The sequence below is a fragment of the Varanus komodoensis genome, unplaced genomic scaffold, assembly GCF_004798865.1.
Source record: "Varanus komodoensis strain SLA01 unplaced genomic scaffold, ASM479886v1 scaffold74, whole genome shotgun sequence".
Classification (NCBI taxonomy): Eukaryota; Metazoa; Chordata; class Lepidosauria; order Squamata; family Varanidae; genus Varanus; species Varanus komodoensis.
The window spans coordinates 504,653-531,171 of NW_025336401.1; the positions used below are offsets into that span (position 1 = coordinate 504,653).

Here is a 26,519-nt window from a genome sequence, read left to right on the forward strand (position 1 = left end):
AGGCTTTTCATTTGCTAATCAAATATAAAACACATCAAAAATGGTGCTGTAGGCTTGAGGCTGCTAGTTTTTGAAATGATCAATGCTTGGGTTCAGTGGCTTCCTAGTTCTGGCTCTTCTCTGGACACCAGAGGTAAACGAAGACCAACACAAACAGCCCAATGGATACATAAGTTTTATTCCAGGCATTCAATTTTCAAAACATACTCAGTGGTAAAGAGCAGCATTTTGAATAGTTTGTGGGGGCAGGGAGAACCAAGGCTGAACTGTAGTTTGCATCCAACATCACACACACAAAGGCCCATAAATCAAGCTCTTTTCTTACCAAAAGTTGTATTGCTCAAGAGCCCTTGTTGAAGAAAAAAAAGTAACAGTGCAATTGATCATGTTGGCAAATGATCACAAAAGTGCATTACAAGAGCGAGCCCAAGCCCCGTGCTGTAAAATTGGCTGGAAACACATGCCATTGTTGCACTCTAGTTCAGGACCTGCTGGGATGCCCTCCTGTCCACACTGAAAAGAAATTGGCACAAGTTAAGCAAAAGAAGCATGAGTAATGGAGGAGATTCGAAGAAAATAGGGAGAGATCCTGTTGATAGCAAAGGACTGAACCTGATGTCCTGTTGTCTCTCAGCAGCTCACCTCTCCCCTGGAGTGCCAGGGATCTTCCTCTAAAGCAGGAACTAAGCCTCAAACTTTCCCAAAGTTGCAGCTCCTCCTTCGCTGGAGAGCCACTTCTACAGTTTAAACATTTGGCAAGAAAGGCTCTCTCTCGCCCATGCTCCACCGCCTGCAGGCCCTTTCCACGCCTTTCCAAAACATCCATTGCTTCCCCCGCAGCCAGGAGGCTCTGCTCTCACTGCATCCTATTACCCATCCCATGGAGCTTGTCACTCGAGACACTTCTGGTGCAGCAGGTCTACCTCAGGCCCACCAGCAACTTCTCCAAAAGCAGCGGCTGGCGACGGAAGCCAAGCCTAGTTACAGAGCTGATGCATTCCCAGTCTCCAGTTTGGGGAACAAGCTCCAGTCCAGCAACAAGGAGGAAGGCTCCACACCCTTTGACCAAGGAGCACCTGCTGCTGACAGTCTTCTGAAGAAGCCGCAGTGTGGCAAAGGCTGCTGCTGCTGCTATCGGAGGGCTTTTACTGGCGAGGTCTGCAGCCTCATCTAGTTGAGACTGACTCCTGAATGGAGGCGGCCAAAGGCCCAGAGGCCTTGCCTGAGGCAGCGCAAGCATCTGTTTTGCATCGAGCAGGAGGGAGCAGTCACCTGGTGATACTTTAAATGCACACGACATTAAAAGGCACTCGGAGTGTTTCTCCTGGAGGGACTTCAGAGAAGGGAAAGCCTCCAAACATGGCCACTGCCTGCCTTCCCTAAAATCACACAGCCACAGGCCAAAAAGTGCCACCATGGAGAGCACACCCCACACGGTGATGAAATCTGGAACTGATGAAGGAAGGCGCACCCACAAAGGCAGACAAGGGGAGTGGGAGAGGCCCTTGACCCCCTTTGCAACTGTACGAAACAGCACAAATGGCTGCCGTTCCTGGGCTTCGTGAGGCTCCGTGCCCGAGAAGTGCCGAACTTCCTCCGGGTATGAAAGGGTTGTGTCCGTGAGCAACTCTCCTGTCCGTGCAAAGATGCCCGTTGCCTTCCTGCAGCACCTGGAAGGATCCGCCTTCAGCTGCCGACTTGCTCCACAGTGCTCATTCCCGGAGTGCCACGCCAAAAGAGTTCAGTTCCTGCGGGATTTGCCGGGGTGAGGTGGGCGGAGTGGCCCCCGCCTGCTGGTGAGGCGGCCGAAGGCTGGCCTTCAGGCTCGATGCTGTTCTGCAGGCTCGTTCTGGGACACCCAGGCCTGCTTACTGCATGGTGCAGCCACTGCTGGGAAGGAACTCCTGCAGGTAGGTGACCACGGCTTTGGAGAGGTAGGTCATGGTGCCAAACCTGCCACTGGGGGCGCTGTCGTAGAGCAGCGTGCAGATGCCCGTGGCCACGTCCTGCTCCAGCATGTTGTCATCGGCGCCCAGGATTTTCTGTTTCCCGCAGAGAAAAAGGTGGGAAGGTATTGCCGAGGGCCAGGATTCCGGGCCAGGGCTTCTGCTCCCACCATGCGTCCCACCGACATCTCACAGCGCTGCTGTTCTGCGAGCAAAGCCTGCAGGCAGGCAGGCAGGCAGGCAGGCAGTTCCCCTCTGCATTTGCCGGGCACCCACCATCTGCTGTGCGAGGTCTGACACATTCAGCTCTCACCTCAGCTTTGCTCATCAAGCAGAGCAGGAGGAGGAGCAGCGGAAAGCTGTGGAGCGCCGTGCAGCGCAGTGAAACGTTCTGCGAGCGTTCGCCCTCCCCACGTGCGCCCCCTGCGAGCCTGCGCTTGCTGCGCTCGCCTGCCGAGCCCGGGGAGGGCGTCTCCCGTACCTGCTCCTCACAGAAGAGGCTGTTCGCAATGTGCACGATCTTATCCACTGCGATGAGGCCACCGATGCTGCGCACGTCCACGTCCGTCAGCAGCGTCAGGACCAGGATGGCCTCCACAAAGAGCTGCCTGTACTCTGGCTGAGGGACCCTGTTGAGAACAGACTCCACATGGACGGCAAACTTGATCTCCCCTGGAGTCATCTGTGGCGGAAGGGGCAAGCCAGTTATTCGATTAAGAGTTTGCATTCTGCCCAGCACCGGGCATCCAAAGTGGCTGATAATACACGAACGTTAAGACATAAAGCAATATATTTTTTTTAAGGTAGTGCCGACTCTTGGAAGGCCTAGCATGGGGAGCCAAGGAGGCAAGAAGAAAGGGAGTCCCACGGTCAGGCAGTCTCCCTGGGCCAAGGCTCAGCCTGGCTTCCCTTCTGCCTGGGAGACTTTGTTTATTTTCAACTTTATAAGATGCCAAACAGCCGACAGGGCCCTCTAAGCAGTTAACAACATTAAAAAAAAAAAACCCCAGGAAGGAGCAGGGGAAAGCTGCTGGTAGCAGAGGAAGTTCTTATAATCAGGTGGTAAAATCAGGTTGCAAGAGAGGGACAGTTTTCACCTGGCACCGAAATGAGCATGGAAGGGCAGCCACTGTGAAGGCCCTTCCTCTAATCGCCATCCCTTTTACTACCTTTAGGGACGGCTCTCTCAGAGGGACCTCATGCCCAGATCTCAGTGGGTGGGTAAGAGCCCATGGAAAAAGGTAGCTCTTCAAGTAACCAGGTCAGAAGCCATTTTGGGCTTTGTATGTTAAAACAAGCACTTTAAAGTGGACCAGGACTTCAACTGGCAACCCGTGTAATTTATAGAGAATAGATGTCATGCGGGCAGATATGCACAGAGGCCTCTGGTGGCCGTTCCTCTGACCGCCATCAACACCGCCAGCGCCTCTTCCCAAGGCAAGGAGTGCCGCAGAGGACAGGGGTCTTGACACTCTGCCAGCCTGGCGATATGGAAAGAAATCCCACCCGCCCTTAAAGGGGAGAGTAGAAGTTGCAACACTTGCCTCTCTGGTTGTTGAAGAAGGAAGAACAAAGCCGTCGATGGAGAGTCCGTGGCACTGGAAAGCAGGAGCAGAAAGGAGGGTGGTCAGATCCAGGCCAGACTGGAGAGGCCCGACAACACAGCCGTGGGCGCCATGCGCACCACCCGGCACGTTTCCGGGAATGTCCCTAAAGCCGGGAATTTGCGGCTCAGGCCACTCAGGCATTCCCAGCCACTGGGCAGAAGGAGCCTCCGTCCCCACATCAGCGGAAGCCAGTTCAGGGTCACCTGCCGTGTGCCGTCTCTGCAAATGCTTGCCTGCCTAGTTTAAAACTCTTCGCACCTACGGACATTCTCTCCCCAGCAGGATCTGCTCCCTCCCCAGGCACGCTTTTAGAGGTCATTTCTTTCAGGAATCACAGGAAAACTGCCTTTTTCACTGCAGCCTGTTCAGGCTTCTTGCTTGCTCGTGTTGCAGAGCATTCTGCGAGCCTTGCTCATTTGTCCTGCTCGAAATGGCCGTAATGACGATGCCGGCTCAAAACCAGCAGCCAAATCAGGCAGCGCCAGAGCTAGAATCTGGCACCTCCTCTGGTGCCCACCTTCTGCAGGATCTTCCAGACCTTCTGGTAAAACCCCACGGGCACCCGGTTGAGGGCGCCGTCCAGCCGCCGCCTCCGCTGCCACTGGCCTTGGCGCCCATCCTTGGATTGCTGGTCCTCCAGCGCGCAGGGCAGAGCACCCCTTCCTGGCGGCACGGAGTGCTTGAGCAACTGAGGGGAGAGGAGCCTTACAACATCACGGATGCGTGGGGGCGGAAGGGCCAAGAAGGCCCCCGGGTTCTCCCCTCTGCTGCAGCAGGTCACCAATTTCCACCACCCACTCAGGCGGCTGTCCAGTGGTGTGGCCAGTCCCACGGTGGGACACCCTGGGAGCGCCAGGTTTCCACACACGGCCCTCCCCAGGAGGAGAAGCCAACCACTGGCGCACATGCTTTGTACCTGGGAAGGTTCTGCGCTGCCCTCCAAGGAGTGCAAGCCAGCGGACTAGGGAAAGGAGAGAGAGGATGTGTCAGGGTCTCCCTGGAGGAGCAAGGCTGCCGCCACAGCAGAGGCAGCTGAGGGCCGCTGGGCGGGCCTCTCAAGGCGGGAGAATTAGAGCCGGTTTAGGACACGAAGCCACGGTTCCGCTTCTGCTAAAGCAAAGCTGTGAAGAAGGTTAATGGACACTCCCGTTAAAAAGCCAGCAGTGGGGTGGCGGTGAGGAGTGTGGGATGCGTTCGGACAGTGGGGTGAAGTGACCCTTTCAAGGGAGTGGCAGTACGAATGATGCAGGGAATTGTGCTGGGGTTCCGGGCCCCTGGCCAGCTGTGGTGTCACAGGGAAGCCACCTCAGTGGCCTGCTGCAAAACGAAGACAGCGGCACCTCACCGGGTGGCACGTGGCCCTGAGAGCTGTGGACTGAAAAACGTGCATGCGAATCCCAGAAAGGCTGCTGTGCGTACAAGCGGCCGTGTGCGCCAGAGCGAGAGCTCTGCCCTCTCTGTCCCGTAAAGTAAAGGCGAAGACCTGGCTGCCACTTGGCGCTGCTGCCCCGAAGGGCCTCTCCTCCGCCCTGCAGCTCCCCTGCTGGAGCCCTCCTCTTGCAGGCCCTGCGGGAGCCAAGATCCAGCCCAGCCTCGGCCTTCTGAGGTGCCCAACACGGCAAGGGAGCCAGTGCGGACCCTGCACGCTGCAGATGAGCAGACTACGCCTGGGGGTCCAGCCGAGCGTCTTGCCCCCCGCACCCCTGGAGCAGGCCAGCAGCTTCAATCTGCTGGAAAAAAAGTGCTGAGACAAACAGGCCCGAAGGGGAGATGCTCCCCTGCAGGTGTCCCCAGCTCCTGTGGGACAGGGCGGCTTGCCAACCATGGCCCAGCCTGCCTGTCTGGAGCCCTGCCTGGCCTCTCTCTCTTCTGCCACCCAGTTTGCCTACTGAGAAAAAGCTCCTTCCTCCTAACAGTTGGACGGCTGGAAGAAAAGAAGCTGTGTTTGCAAGACATCCGTCCTTTTATCATCAGCTGTGCAGAGGGGCAGCAGCAACGGGGGGGGCGGGGGCGGGACGCAAGCTTGCTGCTGTACCAGGTCACGTGCCCATTTGCTCATGCAGGCTCAGAGGCTGCCAGGAAGGGGCATGGCAGGGGCACAATCAGCCGATGCACGAAGGGAGGGAGGAGGGAATTTCACCTTAAGCTCAGACACAGACTGCCTGCGTCTGTCCAGTTGCTGAAAGAGAAAAGAGGAGACAGAGAGAGAGTGAGACCGAGGCTTGGTGCTCCTGCAGCCCCTTCCCAAGAATGATGAGCCCTCGCTGGACGCATGGAGCTGCCAGTCAGTGCCTGCATGCCTCACAGCAGGGCAGCAGGGGCTCGGCGCGTGAGCCTCGCCCGAGGAGCCAGCCCGTCCCCCAGCCCCTTCCGGTGCCCAGGCCTGGATGCTGGCTGGGCCGGGGAGATGCAGTGCCGCCTGTGCGTCCACCTGGACTGTGTCGTCTGTTCTGCCAGCCTTCGTCCCAGAACGTCTGTGCCGCTAGAGAAGGAAGCAGCTGGACCCTGTGACTGCCCTCTGAAAGAGCAGCTCAGGTTCTTGGCTCCCTTTGGCTTGCAAAACAGTGGGAAAACACGGTTTATACTTCTACAAAGAAAAAGCATGTCCTGGCAGCAGGGGAGGAGAAGGTGGACCTGGGAGCTCCCCAAGAGGCGATTGCCGGAAGGGTGGAGGAGCTGCCAACAGTGGCTAGGGGGGCCCTCCGGGAACAGCCCTACCTGTTTGATCTCGCTCTTGAGCTTGACGATGCCGGCGCGCTCTGATTTTGTTGCGCCCACCGGACCAACTTCGTGGATGGAAACGGTCGGTGTCCGGGCTGAGTCCATGGCACGCACTGCAGGGAGAGAGCAAGCACTGGTGTGGCATCATCCGCCGGGACTCCGAGAGACTCAGTTCCCCACCGGGCCCTGGGCTCCAGGAGTCCTTCCCTCTGGGCCGTCAGAAACACCACGATCCACACCAAGCCTTCGTCCCCAGGACTTGGGTTGCAAAGCCTCATCCGCAGGCCCGTTTCCAGGCAGCCAAGGGCCGCGTTCGGTTCCTGAGGTGGTCCCAGGGCCCAGCCGCACCCATGAAAGTGGCAAGTGGGCGAGAGCCTCTCGGCAGCAGTTCACGGGACCATGCTGAACGGGAGCTCCAAGTTCCTGTCTGGGGGCATCTCCCACCAGCGAAGGATCGCAGGGCAGGCCGGAGGGTAGCAGGGGCAGGGAACAGCGCTTGCAGTGGTTGGGGCAAGCCAGGTGGGGCTGCCATGGCCAGAGAGGGAAGATCAGTGGTGAGCAGCCACAGCTAACCTGGATGCCTGATGGCAGTCGGCGCTGACTGGTTAGCTATGAGCCCAGCCACTTGCCTGGGCTGCAGGTTACCCCCCCGCCCGCCCACCCACCCTTTGATTTCTAGCCTGCCCTATTAGCCACAAGGCTTCCTGGGTGGGCTGTAGCCATAAAAGCTGCTGCTGGGAAGGCACAGCAGAGGGGGCTGACAGCCTCGTGCCCAGCTGGGGGCTTCCTGGGGGCTGGCCCTGGCCACAGCCTCGCGTCGGGCTTCTGGCCAGGCCCAGAGGCCCCGCTTCCGCCACCGCCCAAAGCCGCCCGCTCACCGCTCCGCTCCACTCCGAACTCTTTGCCGCTGAGGATGTGGTGCAGCAGACGCTTCATGTGGGAAGGACTGAGGTTCATCAGGCTCTCCGTGGCCTCCTCGGCTGAAGAAGGGCAGACGTGCCGCCAGTGACTCGCCTGCCCCAGTCCGCCGACGGCAGCCCCACACACGGGGGGGGTGCAGCAGCGAGTGCTCACTGGGCCTTGTGCCTCACCATCCGCAGTGCGGCATCATTCCCAGTTGCTGGGGTCAGCGGCAAGGGGCAGGATCCCTCCCTGGAAGGGCAGCCGAGGGCTGGGAGGGGGGTCCATACATGACAGAGACCCCGGCGGGGGGGGCAGCTGCCTGTCACCCACCTGAGCAATGCAGGGAGTGGGCCAGCTCCGTCACCATCACCTGAATGATGAGCCCAATGCGCAGGCGGAACATCTCCGCAAAGAGGCTGGGCTGCGTCCGGATGTACATGGCCAGGTAAACCAGGATCTCCTGTGGAGAGGGAGCGGGCAGTCAGGGCCTGGCCTTCCTGGGCTCCAGCCCGGAGATGAATGGCGTCAGCACTCGCCTGAGTCAGGATGGAGACACTCATGTTCTTCTCGCTGGATTCATCTATCAGGCGCATGAGCTCCTCGTACGGCAGCGGGCTGGGGAGAGACGGGGCACCTGTGCCGACGAGCGCCTCCGACACTGCGCTCCGCACTCGGCCGCGCTGCTGCTGCCGGGGCGGTGGAGCTGTTGCCCACCCGCCACAGACACACAGCCAGCTTTGCCGCTCTGCCCAGGGCGTTGCGTATTCTACCCAGGAGCAGGAGGGTCTCCTGGCTTGATGCAGAGCAGCTGCAGGGCCACCCCCTCCCTCCGGGGGGCAAAGGTGTTGCTGCCCCACACACAAGTATGTCCTCCTCCTGCCCCCTCCATGCAGATTTTGAGAAATGCGAGGAGGAGGGCCTTCCTAGTTTTCGGGGCCATGCCGAAGCCCACGTGGGCCACGCCGTTCTCCGCCTCCTGCCCTGGGCCCCTTCCCTGCCACAAAGCAGGCTCCCGCGGCTCCCGCAGGTGGCCCCGGGCTCCCACCCAGTGGCCCAGCAGCCTGGCAGAGGGTGAGCGCACGCCGGCCACACACGTGCGGCACGGGAGACTTACGCAGAGATGGTCTTCTCTCGCGGCTCCGGGGGAAGCCCCACGGTCAGGTGCTTCTGGTGCGACAGCAGGGCGGTGCAGGCCTGCAAAGAAGGCGATCCAGCCAGCTGGGCAGGGCCACATCTGACGCCCTCTGGCTGGAGGCCGCCCACCCTCAAGGGCAGGGGCCTGGAGCACCTAGGAGCTCCGCGGCCAAGCCCTGCCCCGCGCACCCAGGAGTCCAGGCTGGGTCCTGGCAGCATCTCCAGGGAGGGCTCAGAAGGACCCTTGCCTGCCGCCCAGGGAGGAGAGGACCAGAGGGATCAGGACTGGCTCTGTAAGGCCCACATCACTCGTGCTCCGGAGCCAGCCCTCCGGGGGTAGCGCTGAGCCCTTGCAAGAGCAGGAGAGAGGCAGCTGCGTCCCCCCGGGAGGAGGCGTACCTCATCAAGCACTTCCACCTTCTTCTTCAGGATGCCGGAGAGGTAGCGGATCAAGGCCCACTGGCGTGTCGCCCCAACTTTGCTGTAGAGTTCCAGGAGGAGACTGTGGACTGTGGCACCTGGTTCGCCATACAGCTCTGTGTCCCAGTCAGGCCCCCTGAGGAGCAGAGCTGCCGTCAGGGCGGGCGCACAGGTGCCCTGCAGCTCTGGTCCAGCCAGGGCCTCAGGGCAACCGAGGGCTCCCCGCTTCCTGATGTTCCCCCCATTGCTTGGCCCACCCCAGGTGTTCTTCCGGCTGCCACTTCCGGGATGGCAGCCATCTCTGTGCTGCCGGCATGGCCAGAGTAACTGGTGCCACCCAGGAGGCCCCGGCCACAAGACCCACGGCAACAGATCAGCAGGAGCTGCAACCTGGGAGGCTGGGCTGTGGGGCCTCGATCCTTCAGATGGAGCTGGACTACAGCTCCCACAGTCCCTGACTACTGGCCATTCTGGCCGGGGCTGACAAGAGTCCAGCACTAGGCCATGCCTACCATCCGGAGAGCTGGTGCCCAAAACCCTCGGGACTGCAGGTGTGCAGGGACCACGCTGGCCTCCAGTGACCACCCATCCGCCATTTCAGTTTTGCTCCAAGATCTCCAGACTACTGGAAAGGCTCCCGCCTTCCTCTGCCCCCAGAGGGACCAGGGCAACCCTAATTACCGGCCCCTCAGATGTGGAAGGTAAGGTGGGGGCGCCAGCCCGCTAACCGGAGCCGAGACAAGCCCCCCCCATCTCCGTGGGACTCCTGCAGGGGTCGCATCAAACGAGCGAGAGAAGGACCCCCGCCCCCCTACTTGAGCATGTGGAGCATGTAGAGGTGGTTGGCCTGATCCTGCAGGGTCTGGCACTGGCGCAGCTGTTCCACCAAGGCCTGGCAGTCCACGTTGCCGTCTGCGTCCTTGGGGAGGTTCAGATCAGCAGGGATGGACGGCTTCTGAGGAAAAGGGGGGCAGGCGGGGTTGGGAGAGTGGCATTTGCGTCCATGTCCTGGCATTCCTCTCCCGCTGAGCTGCGCCCTGCAGGCCTCGTGGGGGGAAGGAGCCGCAGGGACGCCAACTCAAGCCAGGGCTGCAGGGCTGAGTGACCAGAAGCCGCCCAGGAAGCTCACCTTGGGCTCTGGCTTTTGCGCCGAGCCCAGCAGGTTAACGGATGACTGGAAGTCCTGGAGAAGCTTGGAGGGGATGTACATGCTGATATCTGCAGGACAGGTGGGCAACACAGGAGGCAGGGAGTGCCGTGAGCCGTGACGCCGCTCGACCCGGACCTGCAGCTCGCCCAGCTGGGGGTCTCCGGGGCCAGGCTCGCGGCTGCCACGGGCCCACAAGCCCCCTCTCCTCAGGGAGGCTGAGGGAGGCGGGAGGCATCGGCTGTGCCGGGGGCCAGGCCCAGGCCCAGGCCCGAGCGGGTCCTGGCCCGAGGAGGCGTGGGGGAGCCTGCGGGCAGGAGGGGCTCGACTCACTCTCGACATGCAGCTCCTTGGCCTTGGACACCAGCGACACGAGGTCCTGGGCGGTGTGCACGGCGGCGCGGAAGCGCTGCAGCCCCCCCTGCTGCGCAACAGGCGGGAGCTTGCTCCTGGGGGCCGTGCTCTGCAGGAGCTGGTCCAGGTACTGGGCCACTTCGTCGCAAATGTCGGCTGGGGAAGCAGGTGGAGACGCAGCCTCGCACTCCGTTCGCCCTCCGGTTCCCCCAGAGGCCCTCCCCGCCCTGCACCCACGTGCACCCTCCACGGCACTGGTCCCCGGGGAGCAGAGGTGGTGCCTCCTCCGCCCCGTCTTCTGCACTGCCCACGGCCTGCACCCCACGTCGCACGGAGGACGTTCTCGCACGTCAGGGCCAGGCAAGCTGCCCCACTGCATGTTTCAACCCACAACTCCCATCAGCCCTAACAACCATCGCGGGCCACAGAAGCTGGAACAGAAAACACTGAGGCGGCACCAATTCCTGCTTTATGGATCATGCAAATTGTGGAGGGTGGAGAGGGCCATCAAGCCCCCACTGAGCAGTGGTGCTCCTGCGACAGCGACCCATGCAGAGAACTCCACGCCTGGGACAGGAACGGCCCTGTCCTTCCCACACGGCCCTCGGTCATCCCCTCCTCATCATTCCAGGTGGATGCAGAGGAAGGCGCATGCCTTGGAGCCAGAAAACGAGTCCCCACACGCCCCCCTGTGCCCCACCTCAGCCCCCACCCTGGCTGGCTATGTGCTTGCTGGAGGGCGCGCATCTGCCAGCTCACGCAGGCCACCCAGGCTTCAAGCGAGCAGGGCCCTTGCTGCAACTCAGAAGTCTCCTCTGCAGCAGCTCCCCACAGGAGCCCCCGGTGCCAGCAAGCCCCACTGGGCACTGCTCCAAGAGCGCCCATGCAGCCGGAGCAGCCTGGGGAGCCCCTCGTGCGCCCGCAGCCCCAGTGGCAGGCCAGGCACTCTGCAAACTCACACGCAGACCCACTGCAAACTCACAAGATGCATGCAAGTGTTGAGAGGCAGGAGTGAAGGTGTGAGCACAAGCCGGTGACAAGAGGCAGTTAGTGGGATGGGGGGGTTGGGTTGGGGTTGGGGTTGGGGTTAGGGTGGTCAGAAATGGCCATGGCCTGCTCCAAGGAGAGTGAAAGCCCTGCATGGATGGATGGGAGGAAAGCAGCCCCGCTCCTTCTGACTGGACAGATGCACATCCTGGCACTTGGCTGTAGAGGATACAAGACATGGGCAGCAACTTGACCAGCGCAGAGTTAACTACGGAAGGCACCTCCGGGGGATGTCGTGCCAGCACCGACCCGGATGGCTTCAAAGGGGGAGTGGGCAGATCCCTGGGGCAGAAGGCTCCCGGCGGCTCCCGGCTCCGACGGCTGTAAGCTGCCACTGGCATCAGGGCAGCTGGCAGTGCACCCCAGTTGCCGCCCCATCCCGTGGGGGGGCTCCTGTGGGCAGCAGGTGGGCCCCAGGTGCCCTGCAAGGAGCGCACCAGAAGTGAGGGTCCCTGCGCTCGGTCTGAGTCGGCTGCGGGGCTGTTCCGAGTGGCCCCCCGGCATAGGGAGCTCTTCTTTCGAGCTAAAGGAAGCTTCTTCGGGGAGCAGGGAAAGCACCTTCCCCAGGCGCCGCATTCAGCAAGGAGCCCAGTCAGCTGCACCCGTTGCACGTCTGCATTTGCTTCCCTTTCCGAATTCCCTCTAATGACAAGTTTGGTGTGGCTCACACCTGTGCCCAGAGAAGTCATCTCCAGCAGAGGTGCAGTCTTATCCTTCTCTGGCCACTGGTGGATCCCACTGGAAAAGACTCTCTACCAGCTGTTTTGACTGAGACCCGTTCAGCCCATGCCAGGCACCCCTGGTTGTCGGGGGGAACCCTCTGGGGAGCAAAGCACGAACCCTGAGGGCTTCCCGGCGGCCCTGGAGGAAGCCCCTTCTGCCCTCTTCCCCGCTTGGCCTTGCCGCCTTTGGCAGCTGGCTTGTTGCTCGGCACTGGGGGAAGGGCCCCCTTCGAACCAAGCAGCAGTCTCAGCAGAGCAGGCGCATGAGGGACCAGATCCCTTTGCCAACAGTCACTGGCAGCTCCGCTTTCCTGGCAGCCCCATTTTCGCCAGCACAGGAAGTTCCATCCCCCTAACAGCACCGGAAACATTAGAGAGGAGGAGGTTAATTCATGAGCGGGCAGGAAGAAGAGATGTGGTTACATGAGGCGGCTGTGGCATTATGGGCTGGATTAAGGAATCCGGCATTCCTGACCACAGCATACTCCAAGAGCAGGGAGGGAGCGACCATCTCTTACCATCTTCGGCCAACCGTAAGCCATGCAGCCAGTCCTCAGGGTCTAACTTGCCGAAGCTGTCAAGGCTGAGCCCATAATCATCAGCATAGAGCTTACCCTCCGGCCCAGGATCCATGAAGCTGAGGTGGGTGCAGCACGAAGTGGTGAGAAATTCAGACAACCTACCAGTCTGGATCCTGCGGGAATTGGAAGGGCCAGGTGAGGGCTGGAAACAAGCAGCTGCAAGCTGCCGACAAGCCACTGGTCCACCAGAGCAAGGGCAGCCCAGGAAAGCCAGCGGTCGAGAACCAGCTGATGCCTCTTGAGGGCGGGCCAGAGACTCCCACGCCACGCCACGCCACGCCACGCCGGCTCAGCTCAGAACGCTGGCTTCCTTAAAAGCCCGCTGCAAGGCACTCCACGGCACCCCTCCTTTCCGATGTGCTGCCTGAAGCATTACTGCTGCACAGCCGCAAAGGCTGCTTCTCCTCCACGTGGGAATGCGCCCCCCTTCCCGTTTGGCCTGCAGCGCTCTTTGGATCCCTCCGCAGCGAGGCCTGAACGCAGCAGGCACAGCCGCGTCCTGCTGAGCGCCTGGCTGCCCCCTCCCCGCACGGAGGCTCGCGGTCGGTGGGTCAGCCAGCACCGCTCACCTTGCCCCTCCAAAATACCCGTCTTGCAGCTTTCGCAGGGTGGCCAAGACAGCTGGATGGATCCTGGTCCCAGATTCATCTTTGGACACAGAGGAGAGGCGCCATGGGGTGGCAGCAGCGCGAGAGAGGGGCACTCTGCCTCCGCCTGCCTCCCCCGGAAGGCTGGGAGCCTGTGGGAGACTCACCAAGCATCGTGTGTGAGACGGGGAAGGTGACGGTGGGCCGCCCCGTCATCCGCCAGCGGCTGCACAGGTAGGACAGGTCGGTCCGAAGCATCTCGACCATCATCTTGTTGTCAAGGGCCAGGTAGAACTGCTGCTGGTCCACGAACTGCAGGCAGGCAGATGAGTGCGTCGGGGGAGCGTGGACGCCGGAGCAGACTGAACCGATCTGCCCGCAGGATAGCCGCAAGCAGGGCAGAAGACCAACCAGACCCTCCTGCCCATGTTCCCCAGCAGAGCGCAGAGGTCAGGACTGCATTCCGTTTCTCATCACACGCCGCACTCACCTGCGGCGTGAAGGCGAAGATGCTGTCCCGGATGGTATAGAACTTGGAGGTCCCGAGGACGCCCATGTAGCGGAAGGGCCGCCCACTCAGACACATGCGCTTGTTGCGGCCTGCCGGGGCAGAGGCAGAGGCGGGTGTGACGGAGAGGGAGGCGGGGGCCGGCTCGGCAGTCCGCAGGAGGCAGCCTCTGTCCCATGGGACAGGCCAGCGAGGAGCATGCCGGAAATGGCCCCTCACTCTGGAGCCGGGGCAGAATCCAGAGGCCGCGGCCAGCCCCGCTTCAGGCAGGGCTGTGTGCCCACGTTACCTGGGGTGGCGGGGCCAGTCGCAAGACCACCTGCATGCAACGCGCTGAGGCCCCCTGCCCTGGAGCAGCGGGACCCTGGAAACTGAGGTGGGACCTCGCCCGGCATCTGCAGAGCAGCAGTCACGGCTCCCTGGGATTTCCAGCAGGGGCTTCCCTGCATTGCCTGGCAGTGCTGGAGTCTGACTGCGCCACCAAGCAGGGGTGCGCTCCTTCCCGCAAGCCACCCGCATGCTGGCCAAGCACCTCACGGCAGAGGGCCCTCCAGGTGCCTGGGCCCGCTGGCCAGACACCCTCCCCCCGTCTGGTGCTCACAGCCCATGGGAGGGCGGGGGCGCGATGCACTGTGCAGGGGACCCAACACCTGCCCTGCGCGAGTCCAGGTGGCTGCCAGCCAGAGACCGCCAGTGTGCAGCCACAAGCAGCGGCACCGCCTCTGGACGGTTCTCATGCCTCCCCTTGGGACGGCTGCCCCGATCCATCCTCTCGCCCTGCCCCGGCTCACCCAGTCGGGCATAGATGTGGCTGAGGATTCTCGCTGGCTGCACACGGATGGGGTAGACTTCAGCCACTGTCTCCACCTCGATGTCCTCCTGCTGCAAGAGGGCCTTGATGTCCTCCGTCTCCGCCAGGATGCAGACTGCCGGGAGGGAGGGGCGGACCACCAGCTGGATGGGGGCACCAGAGGGCACCCCCAGCCACTCCTGCACTCAGCCCCTCCACATGGGGTGGCCCCCGGCTCCCATCTTTGGGACCGTGTCTGGGCCACTGGTGTGAGGCTGAAAACGACCCCAGCGGGGCAGCTGCCTGGGAGCAGCAGCCCAGGAGGAGGCAGCCAGCCCGACCACGCAAAGCAGCAAAGGGCAGAAGGCACTGGCCCGGCAGTCCTCGCAGGGCCGAGGGAGGGAGGGAGGGCTGCGCACGGCTCGATGCCGAGCGCCAGCACGTCTCAAGGGGCATTTCGCGTCCCCGATGCCACGCACACCCACAGAGCACTGCCGTCCAGGCACACGGCGCCCTTGTCTCTTCCCCCCGCAGAGGGGCCCACCCATCCTGCCAGGGGGCCCTCGCCGCAACACCCCTCCAGCCCAGCCAGGCTTCCCCCGCTTACCCTGCACCACCACGTCAGGTTTTGGGACCGTGGAAAACCTGCGGTTCAGTGGGTCAACCTCCCCTGGAGCCAGAAAGCCCTGAAAGCAGAGCCGGGAGTGCGAGCGGGTCGGTCTGGGCCCCTGTGGGAGATCTCCACTAATGCCGACCGACCGCCGCACCGTGGCGCCAGACCCACACGCCAGTTCTGCATGGGGCTGGCTGGACGCCCCACCCCGGTCCTCTCTGCCATCTCCCACCCAGTGGCTCCTCTGGATGAGCTCCGGGGGACCCCTGCAGGGCTTCAGCCTGGGAGGTCCCTGGGCTGCCATCAGAGCTGCCTGCATGGGTCTGGGCCGCTCCAGGGAGAGATGGCCGTCCGGCTGGAGCAAAGGCCGGTGAGCCCGAGGCCCTGCCCACGGCCGAAGCAGGCTCCCCGTGCACCACGCAGGGAGCCGCTGCCGGCCTTCCAGGGGACGTGGGAAGGGCCGGAGGACAAGGCGGCCCCCTGCAGGACAGGCCAGGCCAGGCCAGGCCAGGCCAGGCCAGGCCAGGCAGCCCAACTCACCTCTGCCATGAGGCAGCCCAGGATGTAGAGGGACTGGCCCCACATGAGTGGCAGCTTGCCCAGCGGCATGCGGTCCACGGTGTGCGGGTGGCAGTACTCCTCCTCCACCTGGAAGGCGAGAGCGAGACGATGGGGAGGGGCCCGCCTGAGCCCAGTGGGCAGGGGCAGACACGGGGGGGGGGGGGGGGGGGCTGGTGATCGCTGCACAGGCGAGTCCTGCTTTCAACCGGCCTGGCTCGACTGCGCTGAAGGCATAGGGTGGCAGGAGAGGCCGTGGGAAGGCAGCACGATCTCTGAAACATCCTCCGAAAACCACTGGTCTCATTTGCTGCCTTGTGGATCAGCGGCAGGGCTGCTCACCGCACATGCCTAACGACAACCCCATCCGAACCAAAGGTGACGTCACGGGGACTGGCCCCAGCCAGCCTGACGCACATGGGCTGGGGAGCAGCACTGCGGCATTGCGGGGGGAGAGGCAGCAGGTCTCCGGAGACTGGTCCGCGGAAGCCATCCAGAATCACAGCAGGGCTTTCAGGGAACACTTAAAGCGCTGGAAGAGCATCCGGGCTGTTAACAGCGTCTTCAGTCTCTTATCTGGCCATTTCTAGGGATTTCGTGACTTCCCAGGCAATAGCTTTAAGAATGGAGGCAAGCAAGGCGGCCACGAAGCCACTCCGAGGCGCAGCTGCAGCCCCTGTGGCTCCACTCAAGGCTCGTGAGAGAAAGTCCAGAGGCAGAAAAGCTGCACCACTGTCCTTCCTGGCTTGCACTCCTCAGCCTCACTGCTGACCTTCTCCGGCGGGACGCTGTACAGCTCTGGAACCAGCAGAACGCCATGCTTGCCCTTGATGAGGACCCCTTCCAGGGCTTCCCGGTATTCCTGGACCTGGATGGGAAGAGGAGGGCAGCTTAGCCAGGGCTCCCTCGCAAGAACAGGGCCCCGCAGCCTGGAGGCTGCCACCTCGTCGTCATAACCCTGAATCCGGAACGCCTCCCTGCATGAATGCAAGATTCCATGGCAGGCCAGCCCCCCAGGCCTGTCCCAGGAAAGCGCGTGAGTGGCAGACAACCCTGCGAGCCCCCTCCCGCCAAGGCGCTCAGCTTTTCAGACACTCCTTCAACCCGGGTGCAAGAGAGTCACGACCTGCCCACGCCGCAGGAGCTCTGCTCTTTCAAGTGATCTTCGTCTCCAGCTCGGGCCTCGCCTGGGTAAAGCCAGCCACCCCCAGCCGGGACCCTCCGCCTGTGCTGGGCTACCCCCCGCCCGCGCCATCCCAGCAATCTTCCTCATGGGGATTATGGGAGCTGTGGTCAAGCAGATCTGGAGAGCGCCAGGCAGGGCAAGGCTGCTGTGTGGGAGCGAAGGGCAAGTCAGGGAGCCACGAGGGACAGGCCAGGCAGACTCTCCTGAGGGGGCCGTGCCACAGAGTCCAGCCGGCACCAGCGAGGAGTAGGGAGATACCCTTGGGATGCCCCCTGGAACGGCCAGGCGACCAACCCTCCCTCCCCTCCATCCAGCGCAGGGATGCGACGCAGCCTGAAGTCTGCCCTGTAAACTTCCTGACCCTTTGCACAGGCAGACCTGGAGAGGCGACGGAGCAGCACCCTCCCGCGAGGAGTCCCCAGTGGCGTTTGGGCAGGTGCTTGCGTGCCAGCGCAGGGCGGCAGCTTGTGCGCACCAGCCTTCCTTTCCCTGACACAGTAGCGAGCAGACCACGCAGCCTGGGGACTGGTGCCCCCCAGCCTCCCCCGGGCAGCCCCCTCTTCTCCAATGCCGCCGGCCCCGGGCTTAAGCCCACCTGTTCCGCGTTGCCGCTGAAGAGGCCGTCAATGATGAGGTAGGTCCAGAAAAGGGGCCATTCACACTCGATGTTCTCGAAGAGCTTGAGCTCAGCGGGCTCATAGTAGAGCCGGTTCGGGTCCTGCGGGGAGAGTGCATGGTGGGGGGCGGCACCGGCAGCCGCGGCCCATCAGCAGAGGAGGACGAGGCAGCGCCACTGGCGACCTCTGAGCATCACCCAGGAAGAAAATGGGCAGGCCTGACAAGCAAACCTCAAGCGGCTCGCATGCAAAAAGGGCACCGCTTACACTCTCAGAATGCCGAAAGGGGAACGCTGGCAGAACCCCCGTACAAGTCGGTGCTTGGACTGCGGGCACTTCCAGCACAGCAGCCTCTCCAGCAGGCCCTACAGGTGCTGTGTTCTCACACCTCGCTCCCACTCGCGGAATCGCAGGCAACCGCAACGTCGCCGTTGCAGCCGGATTTTAATGGACTGCCGCACTGGCTCCTGCCATTCTGAGGCATCCGACTTCGCTGCCTCTGCCAAAGGTTGCCCTGCCAGCAGTGCCCAGCCTCTCCTCATACAGGTGCAGAAGTTCCTTTTCTCACTGGGGAATGTCCCTCGCTCTGGCCCCACAGTGCGCTTAACCGCACCATGAAGGGGTCCCATCTCCTCCAAGCCACCCAGCGGAAGTGCACAGACTCCGTGACCTGCGGAACATCTACCACGTAGAAGGGCGGAAGAAATGCACGGGGCACCTCAGGCCCTGTCAGAATTTACCTCCTTGGGGGTTCGGTAGCCGTCACGGAGGAAGCGGCAGCAGCCGTAACGGCCCTGGGAAAGAATGGAGGCAGGTCAGACGCCTCCCCGAGGAGCAGAGGGAGCCAGTCCTCACCCGCAGCTCCGTGCGAGGCGCATCGCAGCACCCACCCCGCGAGGGCCAGGGCTCTTGCCTGCAGCTTGGTGATAATCTCCTGCTTGGTCTTCTCCACCACGTCACTGTCTTCCACTGCGAAAGCGGGGTAGGAGATGACCGAGAGCAGGCTGGCATCGATCTCCTTGGAAGTCGAAGCCCGCGGCAGCATAGAGTGGAGAATGGACTAGGTGGGAGAGAAAGCGGCCGCGGTCCAGAACACAAGCCCCTCTGGCAGACAGAGGACGCTGCCTTGCCTGCTTAGCCCTGCCGGACACCACCGGGGCCCGGGCACAGGGTCAGGGCCGGCCCGTGCTCGCACACAAGCATGGGGGGGGCCATGCGCTCGCTTGCAGGGCAAGCACTGCCCTGGCAGGTGGCCCGGCTGCCTGGACCGTCAGGGCCCCTCCTCCTCCCCTAGCCGAGCAGCTCATGCCAAGGGAGCAGCAGCCAGGGAGCGCAGCGCCCCAGCGCGGGAGTCTCGGGGGCCTGGGCCGCCTCGAACGCAGCCCCCCGTACCTGGCAGTGTTGCACTTCGTCGGACAGCACGTGGATGACTGACTGGGGCCCCCCCTCAGCACCGAAGAGATCGAGTTCATCCAAGGCTTCCAGGGCCGCCTGGACCGGAGAGAAGAGAGGCCGTGGCAGCGGCGTCAGGAGGGCAGGCTCACGCAGCCACAGGCAATGAACCCCTGGACCCGGGCGTGGAAGCCAGCCACAGGAGCTGCTGCCCTGTCTGTGGCCTGCTGGGCAAAACCGTCTGGCCGCCCGCCGCTGGAAACAGGATGCTGGGCCAAGCAGGCGCTTATGAGCTGCTCCTCCAGGGGACGATGGCGCCACACCAGGGGAGAGCGTGCAGGGGACTGGCCAGGGCTCTTCCCCAGCCCTGCAGTCCCTGCCCGGAGGCGCCGCCCCCGCCTTGAACCGGGGGCGCCGATCCTCGTTCTGTCCAAGGGCTGAATTCCGCTTTGGAGGCTCTCTTAGGGGCTGCCTTAGTGCAATGTGGGGAGAAGGCAAAGGCAAAAGGAGTGGGGCAAAAAATATAACCGCCCCCCCAGCGTATTTTGGGCTAAAGCGGTTACTGTCAGCAACCAAGCCTTACGGGAAGAGTTCCAAGCTTTTCGAATGGGGGAAAGCCTGCAGAGGAGCCAGGAGATGATCACCCGCTCACTGGCTGGGCAGGGGGCTTGTCCCACTGGGGCTTCTGAGGGTCAGCAAGAGGCAGCAGGAGGCTGGGCTCCAGGCCACGTGCCTCCAGCAGAGCGGAGGCCTCACCTTTGCCATGCCGATGGAGCTGGCGTTCAGTTCCGTGATGCCTTGGTTTGTCTTGTCGCCGCGCTCCCATATCCCAAAGTCCTGCCAAAAACGGGCCGCTCAATGACACTACCAGCACCCTGGGCCCCCGTCACCCAGCAAGGCCTGCAGCTTCCCTTCCAAGCCAAAGAAAAGAGGCCTGGTGCAGCAGCACGGGGCCGAGGCGCATCCCGGGAGGTGCAGGGGTGCTCCTTCGCCGGGATGAGAGGCACTGCCCAGCTGGGCTGTCAGGGTGGGCTGCAGAGCCGCCACCCCCAGAGAAATCAGGGCAGCAGGAGGGCAGGCGGATTCTCTGGCCACTCGCCGGGCCACGCGTCCCTCCCGCTCCAGAAGCAGCCGCGCGAGAGCAGAGGCAGACAGGCCCCAGCTGCTCGGCCAAGGACGGCCGAAGCACGGGCCACCTGAGCCAGACGGCATGCCCTCGCTCGGACGCGCCACCTTTTGCTTACCCCAGAACGATGCAGAGTGAGGGGTTTCTGGTGACCCCCCCTTGGGGCAAGGCGGAGAGGAGTGGCAGGCAGCTCTGCCCACCTACCCCTCTTGCAATCACTGCCGAAGGCCTGTGGAGCCCGAGTCTTCCTCACGCCCCACTCAGCCCTGCCTGGGCTTTCACAGCCAGTGTGCAGGGCAGCGAAGGCTTTGCCCTGGTGAGAAGGCGGAGCCCGGGAACTCGGCCCCTCCGGACCTGCTGCCCAGAAGCCGGCAGGAGCGCGACCGGCCCCACTGTGGCCCCCGCTCATTGCCACCGGCACACAGAGCCCCCCCCCCCCACTACGTCCGCCCAGCCCCTGCACAGAGAGAGACTCACTGCGGTCTTGTAAGCGGCTTCAATGTAGAAGACCAGGTTCTGGATGAAACTGACTTCATCCAGGTTGTGGATAATGTGCAGCCCTGCAGAGGAGGAGAGGAGATGCAGCGCCCGGGTGCAGAGCCCCCTTCCTGCCGGCCCCCCGCAATGCGGGCCGCCCAAGCCCCACCCCAGTCCCCTGGCCCCGTGCGCGGGTGCAGCTGCCCACAAGCCGTACCAGAGGCCGTCATCTGGGCCAGCATGAGCAGGTAGAGGGAGGTGGCGTCCAGCTGCAGGTGGCCCCACTGGTCATCCCCCACCACCGTGGCACAGGTGCCCGTGTTGTACTTGGCGTGCAGGCTGTCCCTGGTGCTCTGGCTGTACTTGAAGGCCTCCACTTTGTCCGCCTGGAAGAGCCGTGGCACGAAGGGGTCAGGCGGCCCTTGGCGGCCCGAGGCTGCCAGGCGCTTTGCAGACGCGTCCCGGCCCCACCGTCCAACACGCTGGGAGCAGCCCGTCCTCTTTTGGGATTTCGCTTTCCTCTGCCAGCCCCACGCAGCTTCTAGCAGCGCACTCTCCCCTCCAGTTCTACAGGAGTCTGTGGAGCATGAGCTGCTTGGCCACACAGAGGGAGGAAGCCCGCTCTGCCCTGAGCCCAGTCGCCACAGGGGCCCTTGTGGGGGCAGGAGGGGCTGCATGCGCCTCAAAGCCATTGGCCTGACAGGGGACTGGGCGCAGCGCAAGCAAAAACAAGGTCGTGCTTCACAGGCAGAGAAGGCTGGTGGGCGGAGGGCTCTTGGGGGGCAAGATGCTGGCCCCAGTGCAGATGTTGCTTGGAGGGGTGGGGAGGAGCGGGTCGAACAAGGTGGCTCTGGGAGAGGCATGGAGCTTCACCAGCACTCCCGCCTCAGGCTCCAGGATGAGGAGCCGCTCGCTGAGGGGCCCACCTTGGGCAGGTGGTCTTTTCATGGCCGGAGGGGTGACGGGGTGCTTGCTCCACGCTGCGGGGCTCCAGGTTGAGGGAAGCAGGCACTGCCTTCCAAGGGCACTGCTGAATGCAGCACAGGGCAGGGACCACTCCTGCATCACCCCGGGAGTGGCCCTGGGGGGCCAGGTGGCGCCCTTGCCATCTTACCAAACCCACAAGCTCTTCAGGCTGTCTTTGGGGAGCTGGGTGCGGCGCTCAAGCAGCACTGGAACACGCGGAGGGAGGCATCTCGCGCTAGCGGCGGTGGACGGGCAGAACGGGCAGCGGGGTCAAGGAAACCAGCCCAGCAACGCTCTCTGCCCATCCTGGACCTGAGCCCGGGAAGCGGGGGGGACCCCCGGCGCCTTACCTGCCTCATCATGCACTGCAGGAGGCCTCGCATCAGCTTCACCACACTCTGTGGAGAGGAAGGGGAGATGATCCGGCTGCACACATTCCAGGGGCAGCCGGACTCCTTGCTCAGCACAGCCGGCTGGCCAGTGACCTTTCGCAAGGCCCCAGCATGTAACCAGACCTGGGATTGCCATCTTCATGGTATTTACTTGCTAGGCTACAGCAGCCCAAAGCCAGCAAGCTTGGCCACTCCAGGCAGAAGGGAGAACGTCCAGGCCGCTTGATTAAAGAGCCAGGTCCATGCAGGGCTCTGTTGTTTACAACCAGTTTCTTCTCTGTCCTCTGGACATCGGCTTGGTGCGCAAGGATTAGCGGGTGATCATGCACATTTCTGTGCCATAAAGAACACCTGCTAAGAGGTATCCATTACAGTGGCATCCCATCTTTCCAAAATGGCAAAGAGCAATGTAGACGACAGGCCTGCATGAGCTGACCAGGCCGGGGACTTTTTCTAGCCAGTCGGCAGAGTTTGCTCTGGGACAACTTCAGAGAAGGGGCAAGGGAGTCTGCCTGGTCACGGGGCCAAAATGAAACTAGCACTGCTCCCGGGAGAACATCTGATCACGGCACACACCAGCCGGCCCCGGCCTGTCCAGCAGGTATCCAATTTTACCTGCCTGACCCTTATAAAGTAGCCAGAAAGATACTGTTACCGGGGTCATGCTAGGGCGGCCCATGATGCAAGGACAGAAGGAAGAACGTGTCCCTCTCTTAATTAAGAGGAAAATGCCCTTCCTAGCTCAGCATTCCACACGTGATGTCGCTGAGCAAGAGGCTGGGGAATGCTTCACTCGGCTCCCGCTGGAAGCACCTTCTAGAACCAGGCACCTCTGAGGGGCTGGGATTCTTCCCTCTCGCCCACCCTCTGCCCCGAGTGCAGCAGCCCGCAGTGACTGGGAGCCACCCAGGACAGAGCTCTGCACACCAGGAAACAGAACTCATGGCAACCCCTGCAATGAGGGTGGCCAGAAACGGAGTCTGGTCCTTGGCAAGAGGTGGCTCCTCCAGACCAGAAGGGCCGGAAGAACTGGGCTGGATCTGAGCACAGGCCCCGCCGAGTCCAGCTTTCTGCTTGCAGAGTGGCCAAGCGGCCATCGCCACTTCGTGCGGCAGCAGATCTGCCTCACTTAACGAAATAACGAGGAGGGGGAGGGGGGGAGGGGAACCGGAGCCCAGCCAGGGCCTCGCCCTGCTTCACCTTGTTCCGCACATGTGCCGCACGCAGGATTTATTTATTTATTATTTATTAAAACATTTTTATGCCAGCACTGCTCCTCCATCGCGGAGGCTTGCGGGGCTGCTGCAGGCCCCCCGCTCCCCCCCGTCCGCCCGTACCTGCTCCAGCTCGTACGCCTTGGCCTTGTCCTCGTCACGATCGGCATTCTTGCGGTAGGCCAAGCCCAGGCCCCACACAGCCAGGATGCTGTAGACGTTGTCTCGGACCCAGGCATCCGGGTGGTCGCAGCTGGCCGGAAGCAGCCCTGTCACCGGGTTCTGCCGAGGCAGGAAGGGAGAAAGAGGCACTGCAGGGCGTGGCTTCCACCCACTGCACTGCAAAGCGGGCAAGGAGCACCCGCGCGGACCCCAGAGCGCCACGTTTCTCAGGGTGTCCCACAGCCAGCCCTGCTGCCACCATGGGGACAGGACAGGGAATCGCCCCCAGGGAGCATTCCAGGGGTCTGGTCTGGATTTTCAGGTCCTGTTAAAAAAACAGATTGCGTGCATGGATGAAGCCACCCCCGACCAAGTCTCCAAGAGCCCCGACCCAGCAGCAGCTCCCAGCTGAGAGCCTCCAGCTGACACGGGTCCTTCTCGTCGAATCTGGACCTCCTGCGTGCCCACCTTGGCTCTGCCACTGAAATGCAGCCCTCCCTCTCTCCACTGGCCAGCGAGCAGAAATGGCACTGGGAATATGTAGGGACTTGCAAAAGAAAATACAATTAAATAACTTCAGACATACTGATTTCCGGAATATTCTGGGTAGCTGCATCCTGCTCTGCAGACCCTGGAAAGAGCACGCCCCCGCTTCTCTTCCAGCTTATGCTGCAGAGTGTCTCGGAGGGGGCTGCCAACGGCAAGGGTTGGGCGGTGGCCTGGTGGCAGAGCCCTGCTTCAGGGCCAAAGCTTCCTGGTTTGATTCCTGGCATCTCTTGGCAGGGCTAGAAACCCTGGAGAGCTGCCACCGCCGGCTGGAGCCTGCAAAGCTGGGCTGGGGGAACAGACCCGCTCCCTGGCATGGTCCTGGCCTCTGATGTGCCTAAGCCGAGCGTCAGAGCCTGGTCAGTGTTGTGGTGCAAAGGATGTGGGAGAGGAAGCCTGGGGGGCCAAGGGATGACTGTTCCCCGTGAACAGCCTTGGGTCGGTGGCCGGGAGTGCCACAAGGAAGGCCGGTGTCCCCCAGCCCCGTCGGTAATCCGGGAAGGCCCTTCCTGGGTGCCGAAGCGTGAGCGCAGACTCAGCACCACCAGCACCACCTCAGAACAAGGACATCAGGCGAGGCCTGGCAGCGAAAGAGGCCAAGGGCCGCTCGCATGGGCCCATCCGCCGCCCACAGGAAACCCAGAAGCGGGGCACGAGCACGACAGCCCCTTCCCACACGTGCCCCAGCAAGTGGGGCACCCTGCCTCCGACGCTGGAGGCAGCACAGAGCCCTTCCTCAGGACGAGCAGCCACGGGGGGCCGGGGGGAATCCTCCCCCAGGAAGGGGCCCTGCCCCTTTGAAAGCCCCCAGACCAGTGGCCATCTCTGCATCTCGCAGAGGTGAATTCTGCTTTTCTGCCGAGACAGCTGCCCCCAACCTGGCAGCTGCCAGACGTGCTGGGCTGCAACTCCTATTATCCCCAGCCAGTATGGGTGCTGCAGTCTGAAGCATCTAGAAGAAGCAGTTGGGGGAAGAGGTGCAGAGATGAAGAAGCTTTGTGAGACGAGGCCACGGGCTACAGGGACCACAGCAAAGAGGGAGAAAGGCGGCCAGCCGTGCCTGGGCTGGGTGACACCGCAGCCTGACTCTAGAGGAGGCAAGTCGCTTTCAGAGCCCACGGCCAAAGCTTCAGCCCTCCCCCTGCACCAGGCCCACATGCAGGAGCCACCAGAGTGGGGCAGGTCCCGGACGCGTGGGACATGTGGCAGAACACCCCGTGCTGGAGGCAGCCCGGCCTCCTTACTGGGCCCTCCTGCCGAGCTGCCTCTTTCCAGCGAGGCCGCCCCCCCCCCCCCACGCAGCGGAGCCGCCCTGCAGAAGCGCAACATGACCCTCACGCACATGCCTTGCTCGAGGCGGCCAGCCAGCAAGGCAGCAACCTGGTCAAGGGGGCGAGGGCGGGCAGGGGGGCCAGGAGCAGCCGGCTTGCCCTTTCTCCCTAAGTGCCCAGCCAGCCTCTCCTCCCCTTGCTCCGGAGGGAGGCAAGGAAGACCAGGATTCCCCTCACTTGGCCTAGTTTCACCCCATTCATGTGAGCTGGGGCACTGCCTGGCACAGCCTCCACTTGGAAGGGAAGCAAACACCCCTGTGGGCTGCAGTGGAGCGCGCCAAGCCCCTCTGGGGGGAGGTGGCCCCACTGCGCTGGGCGATCAAAGCAGCAGGGCCGCTTTGTTCTGCTTGGAGGCTGCTATTCTCTCACCTGGCAGATTCACTCTGCGACATTTCATCAAGTGAGGCACCGTTTGCACCTAAAGAAATCGCACCCGTGCCAGGGCTCGGTTTGCCGGGGGTGCCAGTAGCCAGGCAGGACGGGGGAAGGAGCAGCACTACAGTTCTGCACAACTCACAGCCTGCTTTCTGAACTGCTTTGTAGGGAAGAAGCGGCATCTAACCACATGCTTCTCTGGTTCTGAGCCCGCCAGGTGGAGGGCTGGTGCGAGGGCTGGTGCGAGGGTTTTGCCAGAAATGGGGGTTGTGTGCACACAGAACTCTCAAAAGGACTGTTTGTTGACCTCATCTTTGGTCAATTGCACCCATTGCTTTCTACTTGTGTTCTGTTAGAAGTGTTATGAGCGGAGTAATTGGGTCATTTCATTGGCACTTTAGCATTTACTTCATGCCGTTGGCTATTCTTTTGCAACTGCCTTGGGAGGGCTTTGGCACGGAAAGGGGAGCACAACCACTTAGGAGGAATGTGCTGCATAAGTAACGGCGTCCTCTGGGTTGTAACCAGAATTCTCATGGTGAGGAGGCAAAAAGTGCACTGAAGATCCACCAGAGCTCAGGGGCTTTATTTACACGTAATGCCGAACCAATATTTATGCGGGCAACCTGCTGATTTAGTCATGAGTCGTCCTGCTGACAATCGCTCTGATTGATTTCTCTGCTACCCATTTTAACTGTCTTCAGGCTGCTTCTGTTGGGTGTTTCTGGGCAGACAGCCCCAAACAAGCCAGGAACACGCCACACGTCTAAGCCAACACATCGCTGCAAGCCAGGGTTTAAGCTGGGGGATCCTTGGGTGCTGAACACCGGCCCGTCGGCTTTTCTCCTGCCGCAGCAGCCAGTCTCAGGGCTGCACGGGCTCCGTCGAGGGGCGAGCCCAGCGCTCCGCGGTGGCAGCGCCCCGCCGAGCCGGTGTCTTTCACGGCAAGGTCGGCTGCGTGCGGGCAGCACCGGAAAGAGGCGCCAGAGGCGAGGCGAGGCGAGAGCGGCGCGGGCGCGCGCCCCGTCCCGGCTGCACCGCGGGCGGCCCCCGCCCGCCGCACGCGTGGGGCTCGCGGGGCCCCCGCGCCCCCCGCC

General features: G+C 62.5%; 1 protein-coding gene across 4 annotated transcripts in view; it reads right to left on the reverse strand.

The window, feature by feature from the left end:
• Positions 1-158: 158 nt before the first annotated feature.
• Positions 159-26,519, reverse strand: part of PHKA1 (phosphorylase kinase regulatory subunit alpha 1) — a 26,583-nt gene continuing 222 nt past the window's right edge. The window contains exons 2-33 of one of the 4 annotated variants that reach the window (XM_044452663.1): positions 23,132-23,293; positions 21,753-21,800; positions 20,654-20,822; positions 20,437-20,519; positions 19,590-19,670; positions 18,834-18,932; positions 18,355-18,501; positions 18,182-18,235; positions 17,420-17,542; positions 16,411-16,506; positions 15,621-15,728; positions 15,075-15,153; positions 14,469-14,603; positions 13,660-13,769; positions 13,337-13,481; positions 13,152-13,230; positions 12,616-12,695; positions 10,212-10,388; positions 9,861-9,949; positions 9,547-9,686; positions 8,711-8,867; positions 8,292-8,371; positions 7,714-7,792; positions 7,508-7,637; positions 7,153-7,254; positions 6,272-6,387; positions 5,694-5,732; positions 4,470-4,514; positions 4,071-4,241; positions 3,491-3,544; positions 2,428-2,628; positions 159-2,042 (exon numbers count right to left, since the gene is read on the reverse strand). In XM_044452663.1, coding sequence (XP_044308598.1) covers positions 1,869-2,042; positions 2,428-2,628; positions 3,491-3,544; positions 4,071-4,241; positions 4,470-4,514; positions 5,694-5,732; positions 6,272-6,387; positions 7,153-7,254; positions 7,508-7,637; positions 7,714-7,792; positions 8,292-8,371; positions 8,711-8,867; positions 9,547-9,686; positions 9,861-9,949; positions 10,212-10,388; positions 12,616-12,695; positions 13,152-13,230; positions 13,337-13,481; positions 13,660-13,769; positions 14,469-14,603; positions 15,075-15,153; positions 15,621-15,728; positions 16,411-16,506; positions 17,420-17,542; positions 18,182-18,235; positions 18,355-18,501; positions 18,834-18,932; positions 19,590-19,670; positions 20,437-20,519; positions 20,654-20,822; positions 21,753-21,800; positions 23,132-23,293 — 3,552 coding nt within the window. In that variant the 3' untranslated portion in view covers positions 159-1,868. Of the gene's footprint in view, positions 2,043-2,427; positions 2,629-3,490; positions 3,545-4,070; positions 4,242-4,469; positions 4,515-5,693; positions 5,733-5,984; positions 6,388-7,152; positions 7,255-7,507; positions 7,638-7,713; positions 7,793-8,291; positions 8,372-8,710; positions 8,868-9,546; positions 9,687-9,860; positions 9,950-10,211; positions 10,389-12,519; positions 12,696-13,151; positions 13,231-13,336; positions 13,482-13,659; positions 13,770-14,468; positions 14,604-15,074; positions 15,154-15,620; positions 15,729-16,410; positions 16,507-17,419; positions 17,543-18,181; positions 18,236-18,354; positions 18,502-18,833; positions 18,933-19,589; positions 19,671-20,436; positions 20,520-20,653; positions 20,823-21,752; positions 21,801-23,131; positions 23,294-26,519 lie in introns of those variants that run through there. The other 3 variants (XM_044452659.1, XM_044452661.1, XM_044452662.1) reach the window with 3 other exon arrangements.